The 19120-nt window shown below is 43.5% G+C and overlaps 1 protein-coding gene across 1 annotated transcript; it reads right to left on the bottom strand.

Moving 5' to 3' along the window:
- Positions 1 to 10234: 10234 nt before the first annotated feature.
- On the bottom strand, positions 10235 to 18735 carry PIH1D3 (PIH1 domain containing 3). Its single transcript, XM_010085712.1, has 6 exons — positions 18640 to 18735; positions 16878 to 16941; positions 15290 to 15395; positions 13574 to 13670; positions 12704 to 12789; positions 10235 to 10364 (listed from the first exon to the last, which is right to left on the bottom strand). The coding sequence occupies exons 1-6, from the start codon at positions 18733 to 18735 to the stop codon at positions 10235 to 10237; spliced, it is 579 nt and encodes a 192-aa protein (XP_010084014.1).
- Positions 18736 to 19120: the final 385 nt, after the last annotated feature.

The following is a 19120-nucleotide window of genomic DNA, read 5'->3' as shown; positions in this document are numbered from 1 at the left end:
AAATAGGAGGGAGGTTGCCGCGCCAGCCACACCAGCCAGCTCTTTCAGAACCCTGGGGTGCGTATCGTCTGGCCCCATAGACTTATCTACATTCAGTGACATGAGGCAGTCTCGGACTTGTTCTGCTGTTACAGTGTGAGGGATTCAGCTCCTCTCACCCTCACCTAGAGGTTCAGGGTCCTGACAGGCATGGGAAACCAATTTATCTGAAGAAAACCCCAAACCAGCTGATTTTCCTTCAGACCAAGAGAAGGATTTCAAGTTGTGAGCAACAACAGAAAACTTCTTTTGGCAAAGAAAGAGGATCTCAGTCTCCCACCCCTCCCCGCTTTGATACAAATTGAATTTTTCTGTTGTGCCACCGGTCTGGAAGGGTGGGGGTGGGAAGTAATTATTTGCAAAGTCCAATTTAGTATCTGATAACTTGTTTCATATCAGCCAGTGAATAGCCCATTTGAATTTGGAAAAGTATCCAGGCTGCGAAAGCCACAACTGCTGTCATCTGTCAGAGTCAGCAGCAAGTGCGAGAAGGTGGCTGTGTGAGGAGGAATAAACTGCCCTCCATCCCTTTGAGACCCTTGCCAGATCAGTGGGCCACTGCTTTTGGCTTTGCTGTAGACCCGTTCTTGCAGCCTCAGGGAAGTTGTCCTCCCCAGCTCAAAGAGAGGATTCAGCTATTCTGCAGCTTCTGACTGCAAAATTTCCACTGCACAGAAGAAAGCGCTGCCTGCATGTCCAGCAGGAACAGTCTGGGAGAGACCGAGCAGCGTGGCTCTCTCTGGCGGCGTGCTGCAGCATGCCAGCTCCCACTTCACCGGGCTTTGCACGCTCCACCGGGAGAGCAGCACTTGGATACTCTGCTACCTCTGAGGGAACTCCCTTTCTGAAGATGGGTTGAATAGGGCACGCTGTCTTCTCCCTCCTGCCCTCCGCAGGGGTATCTCCTGCCTCTGTGCTCACAGATCCGAAATTAAGTTTCTCCCCCTCCACTAAGCGAGCTGGTCACACAGGCTGCTTCAAGGCTGACATGCATGTGACAACAGTCTCCCCACCCTATGTTCCAGGGTCACATCATGTTACATGTGGCCATTGCACCCTTTTTTCCTGTCCAGTTTGACTGACAGTGTTTGTTTTATAAAGGCTGAAACACCACCGCAGGGCTGTTGATCTGTGGGGGCTGAACAGCACCGTGCACAGCAGGCCCATGAGTTAATTGTTCTCCACAGATATTCTCTGTAACAGAGGCCTCCAGTCCCACCAGCTCAAGTGTCCACAGCATGTAATGCTCATCACAGAACCACCGTTCCCCATTAACCTCTTGGCAGCATCCCGCTGAGGGAAGACATGGCCCTCATCCCTTCTGTGCCTGTAGGTACAACGGACAACAACTGGCCAGCAGAGAGTCCTGCAAGTTAGAGTGTCTCCAATAGGAAAATGCAGACATAGCACAGTTAAAGAGCACTGCTGAAGCTGTAGCAACCAGCAGGAGAGTGAAAGCAGGGTCAGGGCTTTAAACTGCCACCCTCCACCCCAGGGACCTGCATGCCCTTCAGTTGAAGAACAAGGTCAGAGCCCACCAGGATTCCCCCCAGTCAAGCACCAAGTAGAAAGCGCTGCTTAACAGATTGCTTTCTGCAGTCCACCACCCCATCTTGCCCATCAGTTCATCCCACAGGTGCTCTGACTTCAGTCCCATACAGATCACCGCCACTTTCCTCCAAGTGGTGCTGGGCTTCATACAGCCAACTAATGCCTGAGACACAGCGCACAGGTCAGCCACATCTCCACTTCAGTCTTACCCCTCCAGTGAGTACCAAAGCATTAATCTGCTTCCAGGTGAAAAATTATTACATGAAAAAAACCCACCATTATCCAGACAGTATTTTTTTTTTCTTTTGGTAGGGCATATGAGCAAGTAGATTCTCTCTTTTGATCCATATCACACTCCTATTTTTGACATGTACACTGCCCTATTACACAGTGTACATTTTTGTACCAAGAAATACTATAATAAACATAAGTGATATTTAAGCTGGTCCACGATGTTTCCAGGGAGAACAATACCAACAGAAATAAATCTAGCTTGGTAAATGCTGCCCAGGAACAGCCCCAGTCATCCTTATGCTGCATTGCATAGCCTTCATTAACTTAAAAATGAATTCCTGTTGCGTCTCATGGCTTTTTTCTGATGTTATTATTTCAGCCTCCAAGGACATAAACAATTCTCTTGATTTAAGAAACTAGGCTGAGATGCTGCTTGACAGTGGCTTCAGGAAGAGCAACAGCATTGGAAAAGTTGTTTTATTCAAGAAAACAAAAAGATTATTTCCAAATAGAAGCAGAGGTCCAATTTAAATAAACTCACAGAGCATAGGCTGGAGAATTCATGGTTAAAGAGAACAACCAAAATAGGGTTTTGTATTACTTCAGCTATTCTCTTAATTTGGGGCCCATATCACAAAAACCAGTTGATCACCTTCTCTCTCTCTCATCTGAGCACTAGTTCAGGACAATTTTGCAGGATCTTTCTACATGATGAAACCCTTCTCTTCATTCAAGAGGTGCTGTGCCCTGCCCCTGGTCTGAAGATAACACCTTGCGGCAGAAACAGAATGACTCTAATCCCTTTATTGACCTACGGTTCTTAGAGCAAAGGCTTGTGGCTTGTTTGGGTTTGGTTTTTTTTGTTGTTGTTTTGAAATAAACAAGGCCTGCTCTAAACAGTAGATGGACATAGAGCTCTGCCTGCACCTTCTAGCCCCAGTCGTGCTCTCCATACCAAGGCTCAGAGCCTTGCCCAGCTCTCCACCATACACATTGGCAATAGTCTGCAACACCTTCACCCACATTAGTCACTGGTCCCCAAGCAGCTCCACAGAGACGCCATCATCCAGGTCCAACAGCAAGTTATTAAAGGCAAATCACAATGCAAGTTGTACTTGAAGCCAGGGTGGCACTTTCAATGTTTTCCTGTGACTTTCCATAGCTTCTCTCAGTACCTCAGGTTGCCCCCAAAGCTTGTTGCAGTTCCAACAGTTGCTGCTAACCCAGAGCCATGTGTTCAACTAAGTCACAATGACACTCCAGCCTTCATACGGTGTCCATGACCCAAAACAAAACCAGAAGCACCTCTTACCTTGTCAGAGCTTTCCAGATCGAGCTGTTGGCCAGTCACCCCTTGAATCTCCCAGACACAGTGCAGTCCCAAAGCCAAAACAAATCATGCATCTTCCAGTTACCTTACTGTTTCTTGTAGAGTAATCATACAACTTGCCCTCCTCTCCTCCCTGCCCCAGAAATACCACAAACACAGCATATACCATCCCTGCTAGCTCCTCTGCTTGCTTAGCTTCTCCCAGTGCTGCTCTACAACCACCTAACTCCTCCTGGGTGGAGACCTCTGGCTCCCAGGTGGCTGGGATCTGCTCGGGTGAGACAAGGTAGAGCTGACTATCCCCATTAAAATCAACCCCTTGTTCCCCTCTATATACTTGCCAGCTTGCCACTGTGCCACCCAAGGCTCTGCTTCAGGGTATATGGCTACAGGAGTCTGAGTCGTCCAGGAAGAAAGTTATTGTTCAGGAGATCCCATCGCCTGGGTTCCCAGCCAGAGGGTGGTAGACTCTCATTACTTGGGCATGTGTGAGGGGTGGAACCTATCCAAAGCTCACACCATCATTATGCTCAAGCATTGATGCTTATATCTGCTGCAGTTCCTAGTCTACTGCTGTCTGGCAGATGTCTGGCTTGCCCACATCATGTCATTATGAGTTAACAAAATCAGCTGTGTCCATCTCCATTCACATCCTCTTCCTTTTTATGCAGCTTTCCAACAGGAAAATAATTTTCCAGAAGAGGTCTATGGCTCTTTTCTTCTTTGCTAAGCAGCTGCAGGAGATAGGTTGCCAAATACAACCTAGCTGCCTTGGCAGTCTTTGCTGGGTTGTGATACCACCAAGTTAAAATGGTGTGGATTAAAAGAAAAATGCTGATCGTTATCAGAAATTAGCTGCCAGGCTGCTGGGATCCACAAAGGAGTCTTGCAATTAAACAGCGTTGGTATCTAAGGATTGGAGGTGGACAGTGTCCACTACCATGCTGAAAAGTTCCTATGATCTTCTCTTCAGAAATGAGTGTGTGAAGACAAAGAAAATAAATTAAAAGGAGACCTTGAGATGAGTAAGCCCAAAGTGGTCAAAAGTTGCAATGGATTGAGAGAAATACTCCAAAACCAAAGGCACTGCTGTGTTGTCTGTGTCACTGTTGCCCTGGACTGGATCTCAAAAATTTCTTTAAGTACTAATCTGGGACACAGAGAAACACTTTGGGAAGCAGAAATAAACTTTTCAGGACTTGGGAAAGGCTCGAAATTCTGACAGATTCTGACTTTTTCTGAATTAGCTCATTCCTTCATAACCAGCCCTGTTTGCACCGGGGAGCTGCAGGGCTGGCTGTGTTTGAAGCATAGACTCAAGCAGGTTGTGCCCATGCCAAGAGGCCCCTCCTCAATTCTGTCAACACTCCTCACATAGCCCTGCCTTGACCTGCAGTGTCTGCTGCTTTTGTGCTGTGGTCCTTCAATATAACTGCCGTAACACAACCGAGGTTCTGCCTGCGGTGCTCCTCCTTGTGTCCCCTTCCCCTGCACACAGACTGGATGCAGAGCAAGGGAGAACAAAGTGCTTCACCCAGCATTAAGCTGACCTACAGGAGATGAATCGCACACTTCACCAAAATTTGGGATGTCCAGCAGGTATGTCAACTGCAACCTGTGAGGAGACTGGTGAGAAATGTCCTAAGGTGAGAATGACTGAGGGAAGTGAGATAAAACACTAAGGAAAGGAGAGAAGAGATTGGAGTCCCCTGAAATGAGCACAGAACAATCATGAGGGAAAAGGAAAAATGGGGACTGGCTGTTCTGCATCACAATCTGAAAGTAAAATCTACCAGAGAGAGAAGACAAAGAGAGACACAAAGAGAGAAATTGTCTCCTGTTTGTGAAAATTATAGGAAAGAAATAACCCAATCCCCAGCAGATTCTGGGCACCTTCCCTGGTGCCAAGACCATAGGCAGACAACAGTGACTATCTGCGGCAGCAGCTCTTGAAGGGGATCCCAGAGAATAAGGATGAATCCAAGCCGCAGGTGCTGCTAAGAAGAGGGTAAAGGTCTGCGAACACCAGCAGGTTCAAAGGCACCCACACCAGCGTGAGGAGGTACACAAGCAGTGGATATGTGAGGATGCAGTGAGCCTGCTGGACATACTCGAGGTCTGCCTGCTTGGTGTTGGTACGTGCACTTGCCCATTGGTCTGTCTTGCCGTGTATCCAGTAGCCCATGCTGCCAGCATTCAAAGTAGATATCACTAACCTGAATGAGAAAATCTGGGAAGCCTTGAGGACAGAGGTTACTTCACTGAGAGTTTCCTTTGAATATTCACACTCCTCTGAGTGTCAGTGTGCACGGCAGCCTGCAAGGGATGCAGCGGAGCTCCATTCTGCCCACAGGAGCTGAGTCTCATGCACAGAGCATTGGTTAGATGAGAAAGACAGAAGCAATACCAGTCTTGTCTCCTGACTTACTCTGTAGGCTGTAGGGAAGAGATCTTTCTGTACACATAGATACAGCTTAGTTATTTTAGATAAACTTTATCTGGAGGGAAGCAGATACTGATAAAGCAGTGTTTCACACAATGAAAAAAGTATACAGTGATTTTGGATATACACTTTAAACTGAACAGCAGAAAAAGGAAGTAGTCTTCCTTTTAAAACAAATACAAGAGGTACATGATGATACCAACAACAGACCTGGGGAAAGATGGGAATGAGAGCAGCCCAGAAGCTAGGCTGCAAGTTTAAGGGAAAAAAATCTAAATTTAAGTTCTTGTTCTGTCTCGGGTGTTTATATGCAGCAACTCTTCTGGGTTTTCTCTTTCTCACGCTGTAGAATGAGGAAAGTATCTTTGCCTGACAAGGTCAGCAAGTGGTCAAAGGGGAATATGAAGAGAGGTGAAGCACACAGAGCAAGCTGGGCTATATACTTTAGCACAACACCATAGTTCTTACAGAAGGCAGGAACAAGTCAAAATGGGAATGGTGGCTCTGCCACAACTGGAGGACCGAATGCATGAACAAGGCAAGACGATAACCTGCAGTTTATTGGGATACTACTGTAAACAGCCTCTATCTCATTTCCACAGCTACAGCACCCTCTACTTAACTGCAATACATTTAATCAAGATGTTTCTTAGGGAACCAAATAAAGCTTGATGATGCTTAATGGCTGGATTGTTTAACTGGGCTCATAATTTTGATTAATTAAGATGCCTGCAGGTGTTGGAGTGGTACTTAGGCAACGGCTTTGATGTTCAAAGGGGGTTTTGTATCCCCTTCAAAAGATTTCTGCCACTGACAGTTCAGCAAAGCAAAACTGCCTTCAAGCCCTTGCAAAAAAGTTAACTCTCTTGTAGCTGGAAGTAGCCCCAGACATCTGGGAAGCTTGGCAGCCTGCATGTCCTTTTGACCAGTTTCCTCTTGGGATGATCTACGGGAAAAAAAAACACAACCTTTTACTTAGGGCAGCCTCTGTCTCCTTGATAGGAAGAAATAAGAATGCGAGAGGATCTCCAGGTGTTGATGGTGCATTCAGGCAATGGACCTGATCAGAACAGCAAATTGCCCACAAGCAGACCAATGTTTCTACTCTTGAAAACAGCACCAGACCTTGTCCTTTTGAGCAGTGGGAAATATGAAGCCTGGCTTCCTATGAGTTTGTCTCCTGTGTTCATATACCCTAACACTGTGATTTCAGCTTCCCCCTCCCAGCGCATCTCCCTTTCCCTGCAATGCCTTCCCTATCCTGCTATCTCACCAACTTGCCAGCTTCCCCCCATGGAGTGGTGTGGATGACCTGCTGTAGCCTGGAGGATGGGTGCACAGAGTGACTGGCCAGCAGGTACAAGAAATTACACTAGAACTTCCCCCTTATGTGGTACTAATTTGTATTTCCCTTTTCTATTCAGCAGCCAACTTTCTTATAAAACATACTTACCTCTGATTTTTGTCTCTTGAATGTAGATAAAATGCCTGCAGGTTAAAAAATATTTGGGGAACAAATAGAACATAGATACCAGTGTGGCATATGCTTATTTTCATAGGAAACTAAAAAACACTGGAGAGAGGCACAATAAGCCAAAGTCATAGCTGTTTTCAGTATCACACATTGACATGAAATTAAGCAGAACTTGATGATTTAAGGATTAGTAAATTACTACTGCCAACTATGAAGGCAACATTACTGTTTTGATAGAGCACTGGAATAGGGCTCAGTTATATTCTGCTTTGCCATGGATTTACTCAATTAATTTGGGCAAACGTTACCTTCACATGTGTATAAATACAGGTCAATCTTCTGCTTTCCTTGTAATCCGTGTAAGAAATGCAAAAAGGAAGGAGCATATTGTCTAGGGACCACAGAGACAACCATTTTCCAAGAAACAGCCTTATTGTACCTTCTTGGCAACCACAGGTAGTACAAACTGAGTCAGGAGGAATGATCTCAGCCTTTTCATACATCTGCATTGTTCCCCTGCACCACAGCTTTGTAGAATAGGAATAAGAGACATTAAAATGCAATTTATGGAAACTTAAGCAAATGCAAATTGGAGTAGCCCCTTAGTGTTATCAGCATATTCAATAGCTTGTGATGAATCATAACTGAGGTATCTGCTTTCCAGTGCATTAACACTAAAGCAGAGGTTGGGTAGTATTATTCTGACCTGAGCAATGGGTCCACTTTTAAGTGGAAGTGGTTGAAATGTCCAGATACCAGCTTAATTTGTCCTAGAGTTATAATGCAGTATATTACAAACATACTGTGAATTCTGAAAATTTCTGACAAAACAAAGAAATACACCTGGAAACTCACTGTCCATGTCTTCAATCCATCATGAAGGTTCATCTTCTCACTACAGCCTGCCAGAAATTTATCTGCATGGGTGTCATGGTTTAAGGCCACCTGGCAACTAAGCACCATGCAGCTGCCCATCCTCTCCTCCCCTCCAAGTGGGATGGGGAGGAAAATAATGAGAACAAGAGGTAAAACCTCGTGGGTTGAAACAAGAACAGGGAAGGATCACTCACTACTTAGGGTCATGGGCAAGAAACAGGTTTGCCTTGGGGAAAACATAAACCCATTTAACAATCAAAACCAGAGTAAGATAATGAGAAATAGAACCACATCTTAAAAAGGCACCTTCCCCCCACCCCTCTCTTCTTCCCAGGCTTAAAGGTTTTGCTCCCAATCTCTCCCTTCTCCCCCACCACCAGCAGCAGAGGGTCACAGAATGGGGGTTGCAGTCAGTTCATCACGTGTTGTCTCTGGCTCTCATTCCTCTTTGGAGAGGGCTTCTCACAGTCTTTTCCTGCTCCAGACTGGGGTCCCCCTCACGGCAGAGTCCATCACAAACTACTCCAACGTGAGTCCTTTGCACAGGCCGCAGTTCTCCGCTAACTGCTCTGGCATGGGTCCCTTCCATGGAGTCACGGCATCCTCCGGGCACAGCCACCTGCTCCAGTGCGGGGTCCTCCATGGGCTGCACATGGATGTCTGCTCCAGCATTAATCTCCATGAGCTGCAGGGCAAGCTCTGCTCCAGTTCCATGGGCTGCATGGTGACAACGTGCCTCACCATTGTCTTCACCATGGGCTGCAGGGGAATCTCCGCTGTAGTGCACCTTCTCCCTCTCCTTTATCTTCACTGACCTTCGTGTCTGTGTTGTTGTTTCTCTCACATCCCACTCCTCTCTTTGCTGTTGGTTATTTCGCTGGCTCCTGAAAAGCTCCCAGCTCTCAGGCATGGGCTACACTGGGTTGGCTGGGCCAGGGCTGTGGTGGAAGCTGGGGCTGCAGTGGAGGACTGGGTTGTGGCAGAGGCTGAGCACGCAAGTGGTCTGGCCATCCCTGCCCAGGGCCACACCACCACTCCTTGTGCTGTGCCCCCTCTGAAGTATGTTATTTACAGAGGCACTGATTGGCTTGGCCTTGGCCAGGGCCAGGTCTGGTTGCAGCTGGGGAAGCTTCCAGCAGCTTCTTACAGGGGCCATCTCTATAGCCCCTCCCCGACTACCAAAACCCCACCACACAAACCCCAAACAAGGGGTACTGTCTGCAACCTAGGTGGTCAATTAATTTGTTCTACTTCTGCACCAGAAGAATGCAGGACCCAAGCCATTTTGTTTTTAAAGTGTTTACAAGCTTTTGGTTAAGTGTACCTAAAGTCCATCAACATGAAAGACCTTGCTTGTCCTCGCCACTTTGATCACTGGGCAAATACCTTTGTTGCTCGCATGATTAACAACGTTAAATGAATATATCTGCCCAGCAACTAGTAAGAGAAACATCTAGGTTACCCACCTCTGTAGCTCTAGGTTGGACCTGAAGGCCAAAGAAAAGGTTTTGCCACATTTCAGCCCTTTGAGTGATGCAACTATGCAAAGTTTCTCTTATCTCACTTTTATAGAAGTCTCTCAGGACATAATATAAAGAACACAGAGTGAAAGGTAACTGGAACTGTTCATTATAACACATTCTTTTATTAATAAATCAAGAAAGATCAGAAAAATAGCTGGAGGCAGAGCAGGTAAAGAGATGACACTGAAACATACATTGTCAAAAATTTTTCAAAAGAGCTGAGCTGTTCAACAATCCAACTATAGTTGGTTACCTTGTTCTGACAGTGTAATGGAGCCTCAGGTGTGGATATGGATCCCTGAAGAATTTTGATCTTCTCAACAAGAAGTAGCTAAGAGGAGATTCTGAACTGGCCCCAGTCCCAGCATTGGAGGCCAAGCAAGAATATCACCACTTGCAAGTCTTGCAACAGCAATTAAGCACCAGACTCATTGGGGCCAGAGCCTCATTGTGCCACTTATCAGCCATAACCACAGAAAGACTTTCTCTGTCTTACAGAATTGTCATCTCCTATTTCCTGACTCACAGAGCCTATATCAGACTGAAAGAAGCAGAACATTAACCAGAGCAGCACAAGAGCTGGACAGTCTCAGCTTATAGGATATATGGGTGCTATGTTCCTCCTGACTCATTCAATTTCTCCAGGGCTATTCCCCCTGGACTGTTCAAGGGAAACAATCTACTATTTCACGACCAGTTAGGTCTGAAGAAGACTTAAAACTAAGAGATTCTTTTTTTGCAAACTTTCTCTATTTCTCTATCCATCAGACAAAATTTATGAAATCAAACTTCCTTGATACTCTCAAGGTGACTTCCAAGGTCTCCTCTTCAGAGAGAAAAAGAGCTTTACCATTCTTGCTGTCAACAGTGTAGGGGAGGTGCAGCAGCAGCTTCCTGTAAAATAGGACACAGTGAGCAATTGAGATGGCATTGCAGGCATACCAAGGAATGTTTTTTCAGTATTATCTCGTTCTCATGACAGGTTGTGGGGTTCCTGCAATACCTGGTACACAGCTATACAGGCCCTGAAATATTTCCAATATTATTCCTTTCTTTTGGCTGTGCCTAGGACAGCGGTTCCCAGTAATGGATTGTGGGCACTCTCCACTGTTCTTGGTTTTGCACAGTGATGCATTTTAAATGCAGAGGAAAGAGGAGCTGCATTAATAATGCGCTCCTAGTGGTAAAAATTTGAATAATGCCTAAAGCCTGAACACATCTTCAGGAGTTTGTCTTCTCTAGTAAAAAAGAAATAAGTGGTGCAGCCTGATTAGAAATTCTGGCCAGTCCAGTTTCACAAAGGATATGTCTACACTGCAAAGCACAGTTCAAGTACGAAAATGGACTTACAGTTATGAAGTTGCTAGGATTTTAACATACATTGAAGATTAGTTCAGCAATTCCCTACCTGTGGCTCAGGCACATAATACACCAAGAAAGGCTGTATCTTGGACTCAGGAGCTATTCCTCAGTCCCTCACTATGTTAGGCATACAGCTTTTCCTGGAATGGATGACAAGCCTTCTGGTTTATTTCCTCACAAGGATGTCTCAGTCTGTATCCGTTCAACTCTTCTCATTGATGACAGTTCAAACTTACTTGCTCATGCAGTGTCTGGACTCTTTCTTATCCCAGGCTTACATATTAACAATATGAATGATGGGCCAGTCTTGGACCTCCACTCTATTGACAGTGCAAGCAGAATCAAGGACAATTTAGAATCAAGACATCTGCCCAGCCAAGCTCTACAAAGCCCAACAAGACAGCATGGTAGCATAGAGGAGGGTTACTTTAAATTCGGGTTAAAGTCACTCTGATTCTTTTTCAGAACTCTTCAGCTGACTTGTAGAAGCCATGGCTGACAGAGGTACAGTCACAACACCTGTGCACCGCACCTACTGAAGGCAGCCATTTGCTACAATTTGGACAAGTCCTTAAAATCAGTTTGGCTTAGAATCAGCTCCAGGACTACAGAGTAGGAAACAGTTCCTTTGAGCCCTCCTACACATCTGTGAGAGTACAGTGGTTTTCAGTATGTAGAACTTGAAACCTTGTTTGTTTCTCTCATACTAAGAAGACTTGCACTTATGTTTGTGAAAGTAGCACTGGCTCAGGCTTTACCCAAGCAACCATTAGATTTACATCAAACTTTATTTTCTAGGCTTGTACCTAGAGACAGCTGGATTCTAAGAAGATAACAGCAGATCTGAGTCACCAGAAAGACAGAATTGCAAAATAAAAAGGATGCTGAGGTGTCCCTACATCTGCAGTATTGCATTAAGCTACCTCTTTTACTATTTATAAGTTCTGCAAGTCATGAGCTGAACAATTACTCCTCCTGATTTTCCAGTTGCAGATCTAGCACTTCCTATGTTCTTCTACTACTGTTGCATCTTTGGGTTAAATCCAAGCAGGAGGTAACACACTCAGCCTGGTTTTGTCTGTGGGAAAGGTGGCTTTCCTATAGTTAGTCCACTAGAGACAGAACTTATTTAGGCCTTAATCCATGGCCTGCACCTTAAATTTATTTGCAGGAATCTATTTACATATGTATCTTCCCACATCTCATTCAGTGTAGCAAGTCAGCCCAGAGAGGATTAAGCTTTCTTATGAAAACACTCCATTGTGAAGAAGGACTTAAAGCAAAACAGTCATGGGAATTATCTGGAAATCTCAGGGAGGGCAATTGCACACTGAGAGAAATATGGAGGAAGACTGAGAAGTCTGAGAGTATATCAGGTCTGAAATAGCTCTATAAAAAAAAATAACTCAAAGGAAATCTCTTTAGGGAAACCTTGTAACATTTCCATCTCTGGATCCATGCCTGGATAGGTCCATAATTTGGCTTTCAGCTTCTGAAAATGTATCTGCACATTTTTTACCATCTTCAGTCATATATTTGTACAAACTCGTGTTTAGAAAACAAACTCCCAATAAGTCCTTCAAGGCCTTGGGCAGTTTTTTGACAGACATTTTGGGCCCTTTGAAGACTTGCTATTTAAGTAGCCCATGCCAACATCATGAAGTTCAACAAAGCCAAATGCAAGGTCCTGCACATGGGTCGAGGCAATCCCAAGCAGAAACACAGGCTGGTTTTGTCTATATTTATTGCTCATGTGCAATTAATAATCCTATCTTCATCTTTAGGTTTGCTTTCCACACAGTTGGAGGCTTGGTTAAGCCTCCTTTCAAACAAGATATTAACTGTACTTCTATCAATTGTGTTTCACTTACTTTTTGGGAGTTCGAAGGTCAAGAACCTTGTCCTGAATATCTAATGTGATCTCTGTGGACTTTGTCTCTGGCAGCTTGATTTTAATCTGAAATGATAGGCAGAGGTAAAGCTGAAATTAGATATGTAGCCCTACAAGCCATAAAAGATCTCATCTTCATGAATATTTTGACGTTAGTGTCAAAGGGCAACATTCTGAGTAGGTAATCTCTATCAGAGAAAATATGACAGTGATAATCATTGCTTTCAATAGCTTAGTGATGTGTATATCCTATTTTCTTCAAAATCCTGAGCTGATAATGTACTTGACATGTTTTCCACATCCAGTAAACTCCCCTGTCTTTCTGTATTCCAAGGACAGCTTGCTTCTACTAGAAAAACTGCACAGCAGTTCTATCTGTCCTGAAGTTCAGAAAACAGGGAGGTCTTTGATAATATAACAATGGGACAGGAACTGATACCTGTAACTTTGAAGACTGTCAGTATTGTAGCATTCTAACTCGCATACCTTGTAATAAATGCAGGCAGATGAAAACCATCTCCTTCCCAGCCCCTCTCCCCTCCAAAATTGTCTCCAAGATGAAACTTCATCTTAGAGCTACTTTATATTTCCCTCAAGTCTGTATGTGATATATGCATTTGCACAGGTTCGCTTGAGTACACTAGGTCCTTGAGGAGATACACCAGTTCCTCAGGTTAGCAAGTGTAAATATCACCTACAAATGCTTGAAGAACTACAAGAAAATCCTACAGGAGGCGAAAAGCAGCAATACAGCTTTGGTGTTTACACTGTGTCCCTCAAGAAGGCAGCAAGATTGAAAATGGCAGAGAAAGGGCACAAAGAAAGGATGGGAGATACAGGTTCAGCTCACCACCAGATCTTCACAGCAGGCTGTGGAGGGGTCTTTCCCGCTCATCCCAAAGAAGACATCCTCTGTTCCCACACACTGTTTGAATAAAACCTGATACCTGAGAAAGAGAAGTTGTTGCCTAATAAAGCGGAGAAGGGACAGGAGACTAAAAGAGATTTTATTTCTCAGAGGGCTGGTAAATATCCTCATCTCACTGTCTCTCCCCTTTTCATTCTCCCTCCAAGTCTTCAACCCATCTGCACTGGTTTTCTGTTCAGAGCTGTGACTGAGTTAGGTAGAATACAGGTGAAGATTATTCTCTCCACCTTCCAGTGCACTCACTTTGCTGCCTCTACTTCACAAACCAGCCCCTGCAGGATCAGGAAATGCATCCTAAGTGAATATGATATTTATCAACTAGTCAAACATCACAAACTCTTGGGAAATGGCTTTGAAAATTATACTGTTGCAATTACATGTGTTCTGTTCTGTCATTCAGCATATTCTTGCAGCCGGAGCATAAGGCTCTTTTGTCAAATTTGAATTATTTTGCATTTGGCCAACATTGATTTTCTACCTGTCCATATCTACAAAATGTAGAATCACCTACTCCCTTGCTCTTGATACTTACTGAATGAGGAAATACAAGCTAAACTTGTATTTAGAACATACATTACCTCTACTAAATTGAGCAAAATAAGTGGAGTGAGTCATATCTCTAAGCTGTTGTAAAGAGTGTATAGAAAGTCTCTTTCACATCTCCATTGTTCATATGTGTATAATTCCTAAGTCAATGAGAAATCTGTCTAATAGCTCTGGATGCACCTCTCTAGCCATCTGTTTTCCTTTTGGGCCGTTTTCCATGATTCAATTTGATGAACTGTTACAAAGACTTATACTCTCTTTTTATTTGTGCAACTCAGGTCGTAATTGCTTGAGGCTAGAGAAGCACTGCATTTTACCCACCATGGAGGCAAGCAGTCAAAAAATATCACAAGAAAGGCTTCTGTTGTGACCACAATACAAAGAGAGCATGTTTATACCTCACAGGTGATGGTTTCAAGAACAACTGTACAACTGGATGTGAGGCTATAGGTGAATGCCAAATCATTTCCAGAAATGCTGAGTCTAAGGTTCAGGTGGGTCTCAATCCCATGTTTAGATCAGGAAATTGAACACCTAATGGCATGGCTTAACGTGCAGAGAAAAATTAGGATTCTGGACTACAAACTAGTGTACAATGCACAGCTTCATGGGCTGCCCTCCATCTGCTCCAGCATTTAGCACTCCGGGATATGGCATCAGAACACAATAATTAGAAAGAAAAAGGCTGCTTTGTGTGTGGATTGACCCTGAAGGCTTTCTGACCTCTACAAACTATAACTAATATGCCTGATTGTATCTATTTCGATAACGTTTCTGATTGTATCTATTTCGAGAACGTTTTTGTTATTGTTTTTTCTATAAGCACTCTATACAAGTATCTGACACTGCAAGTAATCTTATGATGGGAAAAACCAGCTCCACGTTTCTGTTATGAGATCAGAAGGCTTCCAAGGGAGAGGTTAAAATCTTTCCTCACGTGTTACTTTAGAGGCAACACCAATATCCTTCCTTTCTCCTTCCGTGACATAAGCTTTTCAGATGGTTGTTTCACTCAAATGCAGTAGATGCTGTTTAACTCATATTTCCATTAATGCTATGTAAAGCCCATGTAGGCAGTCTCAGCTCACTTACTCTGGCTGTTCTCTAGGGTCCCAGGTATCATCAAATTCAGATCCTTCTGGAACTTCCTCTGTATTCCAAATAGTTTTCCTGTTTTCAGATTTCACTTGAAAAGTACCTGTAAGTGATAAGAAAAATCACAACATCATATTTTGGAACGTCTTTTTTCCTCTAGGTTTGCCGAAAACTCAGATTTTTCTAGGCTTTAGAAAAATCTTTGTATTACAAGCTTTCTAATCAATGATTACCGTGTTCATCATCTCACTATCTTATGAATGAGAATCTGCAAAAGGAGGATATTTTCTCTTCCTTTCCCTTAAATCTCCTTTACCCAACCTCTATGTCAAGGAAATGCTCCTTTCAGGCATAAAATATCTAGCACTTCAAAACTGATAAAGTGTGTAAGTATGAACTCTTAATCTTCCCCAAGCCCCCTGACATGAGATTTTTAAGTGAAGTGGAGTCATTTAGAAAAGGGCCTCCTCCTCACATGGAAATCCAGTTCTTCCCATTAATTATTGGGCACAGCTCAGATAAGGTACTGATGACACATGAAAGTTCAGGGGCAGAATAATATGGTCTATGCATGTCCTACATGGGGAAGTATTTTCTAGTAAGCTAGTAAATCTGAAACTTGAAGGTTTTTCTAGTAGAACCTCTGGAATTATTGTTGGAATCCCAAGCAAAAATATGCTATTTGTTACATTTGCCACAGTTCCTTTCCTGCTACACTCATCCTGGTCCTTGGTGACCTTTCTTATGGCTCATAACTAAGCTACCCAATAAAGCATTAGCTCCAGGAAGAACTTTACACCAACCTTGCCAAGACTAAACTTGTCTTCTTTTCTTTCTTAAGTACAATCCAAGGTGTTGACACAAATCTAGGAACCCTCAAGATATTTGTTCTAATTGTCTCCAAGTCTGCCATTCTATATGATGCCAGAACACCTGGAGTTGGGTAAAGCAAAAAAAAAAAAAAAAAAAAAAAGGCCCAAATTTCCAGGCAAAGAACTAGGTGCAGGAAGAAGAATAACTGAAAAACATCTCTCAGTCAGTTGAGGACAGCACTGAACAAAGCTTTTATTTCTCCCTATGTGTGGTATAAGTGGGGTTGTGAAACTTTTGGGGGAGAATATGGTATGACTGTGTTTCATGGTACACTTCATAGCTCTTCCTCCTAGTAGGCATAGGCTCAGGTCCACGCAGTCTACTCCGTGAAGCTGCTTTCAGGCGAGTATTTAGAAGCCCATCTTCCTCCTTTGCTCTAAGTGAGCATTAACAAATCCATGAGAGTACTCATACAGAGCTTTTTGCTGCTCAGTTATGACACCCATGACCAGGCTGTGCTCCATATTCTGTCAATGCCACTGGAGACTTCTGTGCTCTAGAGTTACCCTTTCTGCTTCTCTTCGTATATTCTGCAGTTAAGCTTTCAGGGAAAGAAGAATTTTACAGTGTAAAAGTAAAAATGTAATTCTGTTTCCCTCTCAAAGGTCAGTGACCACTCTCTTATTGAAGCCCATCAGTGGTAACTTACTACAGCTGTTCTAGTCTGCAAACATGGGACTGAATGCTAAAACCTACAAATACTCCTCCTTACCTGTAGTCTCTTTCTTTACTGGTCCAATACTACCAGGAGTCATGGCGCTAACAGAACAGTGTGGCTGCAAAAAAGGCAAATGGAACTTCAATCAATTTTCATAGAGCCCCGTAACACTGATAATACCACTAAATATAAAAGGTTATCTGAGATCAAACAAATCCCTGCTATAATCCAAAAAATATTATCCCACAATTTCATGACCGAACCACTGAATGTTTTTTCTTTTTCTTTCTCACCCAGCAGGAAGTGACCTTGACACACTGGGTTTAAGCAGGACTCCCAGAAGCAGAGTATTACAGACAGATGTGCTTTTTGAGTATTAGTTTCCATGGCATTTTGGCATAACTTCCATGCTTTGCCTGCCATGAAAATATTGCAGGAAACCAAGGGTGCTATGTGAAAAACCCATCACAGCATTTGGATTCCTTTTGACAGTAGCAATGATACGGAGCAACAACATTTTCCTCTAATTATGAATTAATTTAGTGCTAATAGGCCAATGTGAGGCATTGCTCTATATATGAAGATTCCTTGGTTTGATAAAAGTGCCTCATATGCACAGAACATTAAATTAAATAAAAATAAAGATTTCTGTTTACCCAGATTGACTTAGACTTAATTGACATCCCTCATGGCAATTTTCCATTTCTGTCTCTGAAGTGTCATTCATTTTATTAATAAGATGTAAACAAATTCTTTTAAAATCAGGATGTTTACTGCAAAGATGTACACCAATAATGCTAGTTTTAAAAAAAGGCAGGCATTAAACAGCTGAAGGGTAGTTAGAGTGTAAAGAGCCACATCTACCACCTACTGAAAGTAAATTTCAAGAGATATGCAACCCTTTTATGTCAAATGTTAGTACCATTGCCACTACTAGTGCACAACTGCTAGATCAGCCACCTAGCTCTTTGCTGAGGAGTGATTTGGAGGAACAATGAGGCATTTGCAATTTTTGTTATCCATGTCATAACATTACTTCTTCAAAATCCTGAGAGACTTGGCAAAGTTTTGGGCCTTCACATTGTGATTGTTGGCACCTGTGGCCCTCCCAGGATATTTCTCCCCAGCACACATGCATGCCTAGATAAAAGCAGCAGTTCCATATTGCAGGAACAACATGTTTTCCAAAAGCTGTGATTTTAATCTACTCCTGAGATTAACTGATATAAAAGAATGGAAAGCTATTTCTCTCACTAATCATTCAGATCGTTCACCTTAGGATGATTACTCACCCTTCCCTATTCTACAATCACCAACAAATCTATTGTACTTCAGTGATCAATTATCTCTACCGTTCTTCAATGCCTGACACACAGAATTAGTATCCTCAGTCGCCGCTGGATATTTTCGTCTTTACTCAGAAGTTGAGCATCAACTTTTTCTCCCTTCATATGAAGTATTTAGCTCTAATTGCCTTCATCTCTGTCAGCCTTCAGGGAAAAGTGATGGAAGTCTAAAGTATGTAAAGCTCTTTCAACTACATGTTCTCATTTCCTTCAGGCTGAACATTAAATCTCCCACATATTTTGTGGTCACAATCTCTCCTTATTTTCCTCTGGCATCTTCCTTACTCTCGCCCTCAAGAGCTTGTTACACTAAAAGTATCTACTAGTTGTTTCAGTCAGTGCAAAACTTTCTAAGGTTTTTATTCTCTTTTTACTCACTCTGGGAAAAGAGAAATTTCTTCTCCTCAGTTAACAATGTAAGGCTATGGTAGAACATGTAAAAGAAGGAGCATTTCTTATGAAAGACTCACGAGACATTCATCATCATCATCATCATCGTCTTCCTTAGCATCCTGAAGTAGTTTGGCAAGGAACTGCAGAGAAGAGCCTGAGGAAACACTGTCCATATGAACAGCCACTGCTCACCTATGCAGAAAAAAACAAGTGACAGATGAGGAAAGAACAAAATGTGTTCAGTACTGGCGGCAAAGCACTATTTTCCTGCTGTGTGTTCTGGAAGGATAAAGTTTTGCCACACTCTTACACGTGTGATACTAAAAAACATGTAACAGAACATAACCAACCTTTCCTCTCAGTGCTCAGACTCTTTTCCCTCACAGGCACTCGCTGCAGGCCCAGCTCAAGCCTTACCGGGACTTTTAGCTCTGATCGGCCCCATGGCACAGTGGACTTACAGCTACTGCAGGCAGGGCCAGGGCAGCAGGAGGCCTCGGCTCAGACCCGGGTCTCTGCCTCCCCGCCTCCGTGCTGCAGGGAGGCTGAGGACAGCCC

Source organism: Pterocles gutturalis, unplaced genomic scaffold, assembly GCF_000699245.1.
Source record: "Pterocles gutturalis isolate BGI_N339 unplaced genomic scaffold, ASM69924v1 scaffold20625, whole genome shotgun sequence".
Classification (NCBI taxonomy): domain Eukaryota; kingdom Metazoa; phylum Chordata; class Aves; order Pterocliformes; family Pteroclidae; genus Pterocles; species Pterocles gutturalis.
Note: the sequence above shows the minus strand (reverse complement) of the source record. Positions and strands in the feature narration are given on the sequence as shown.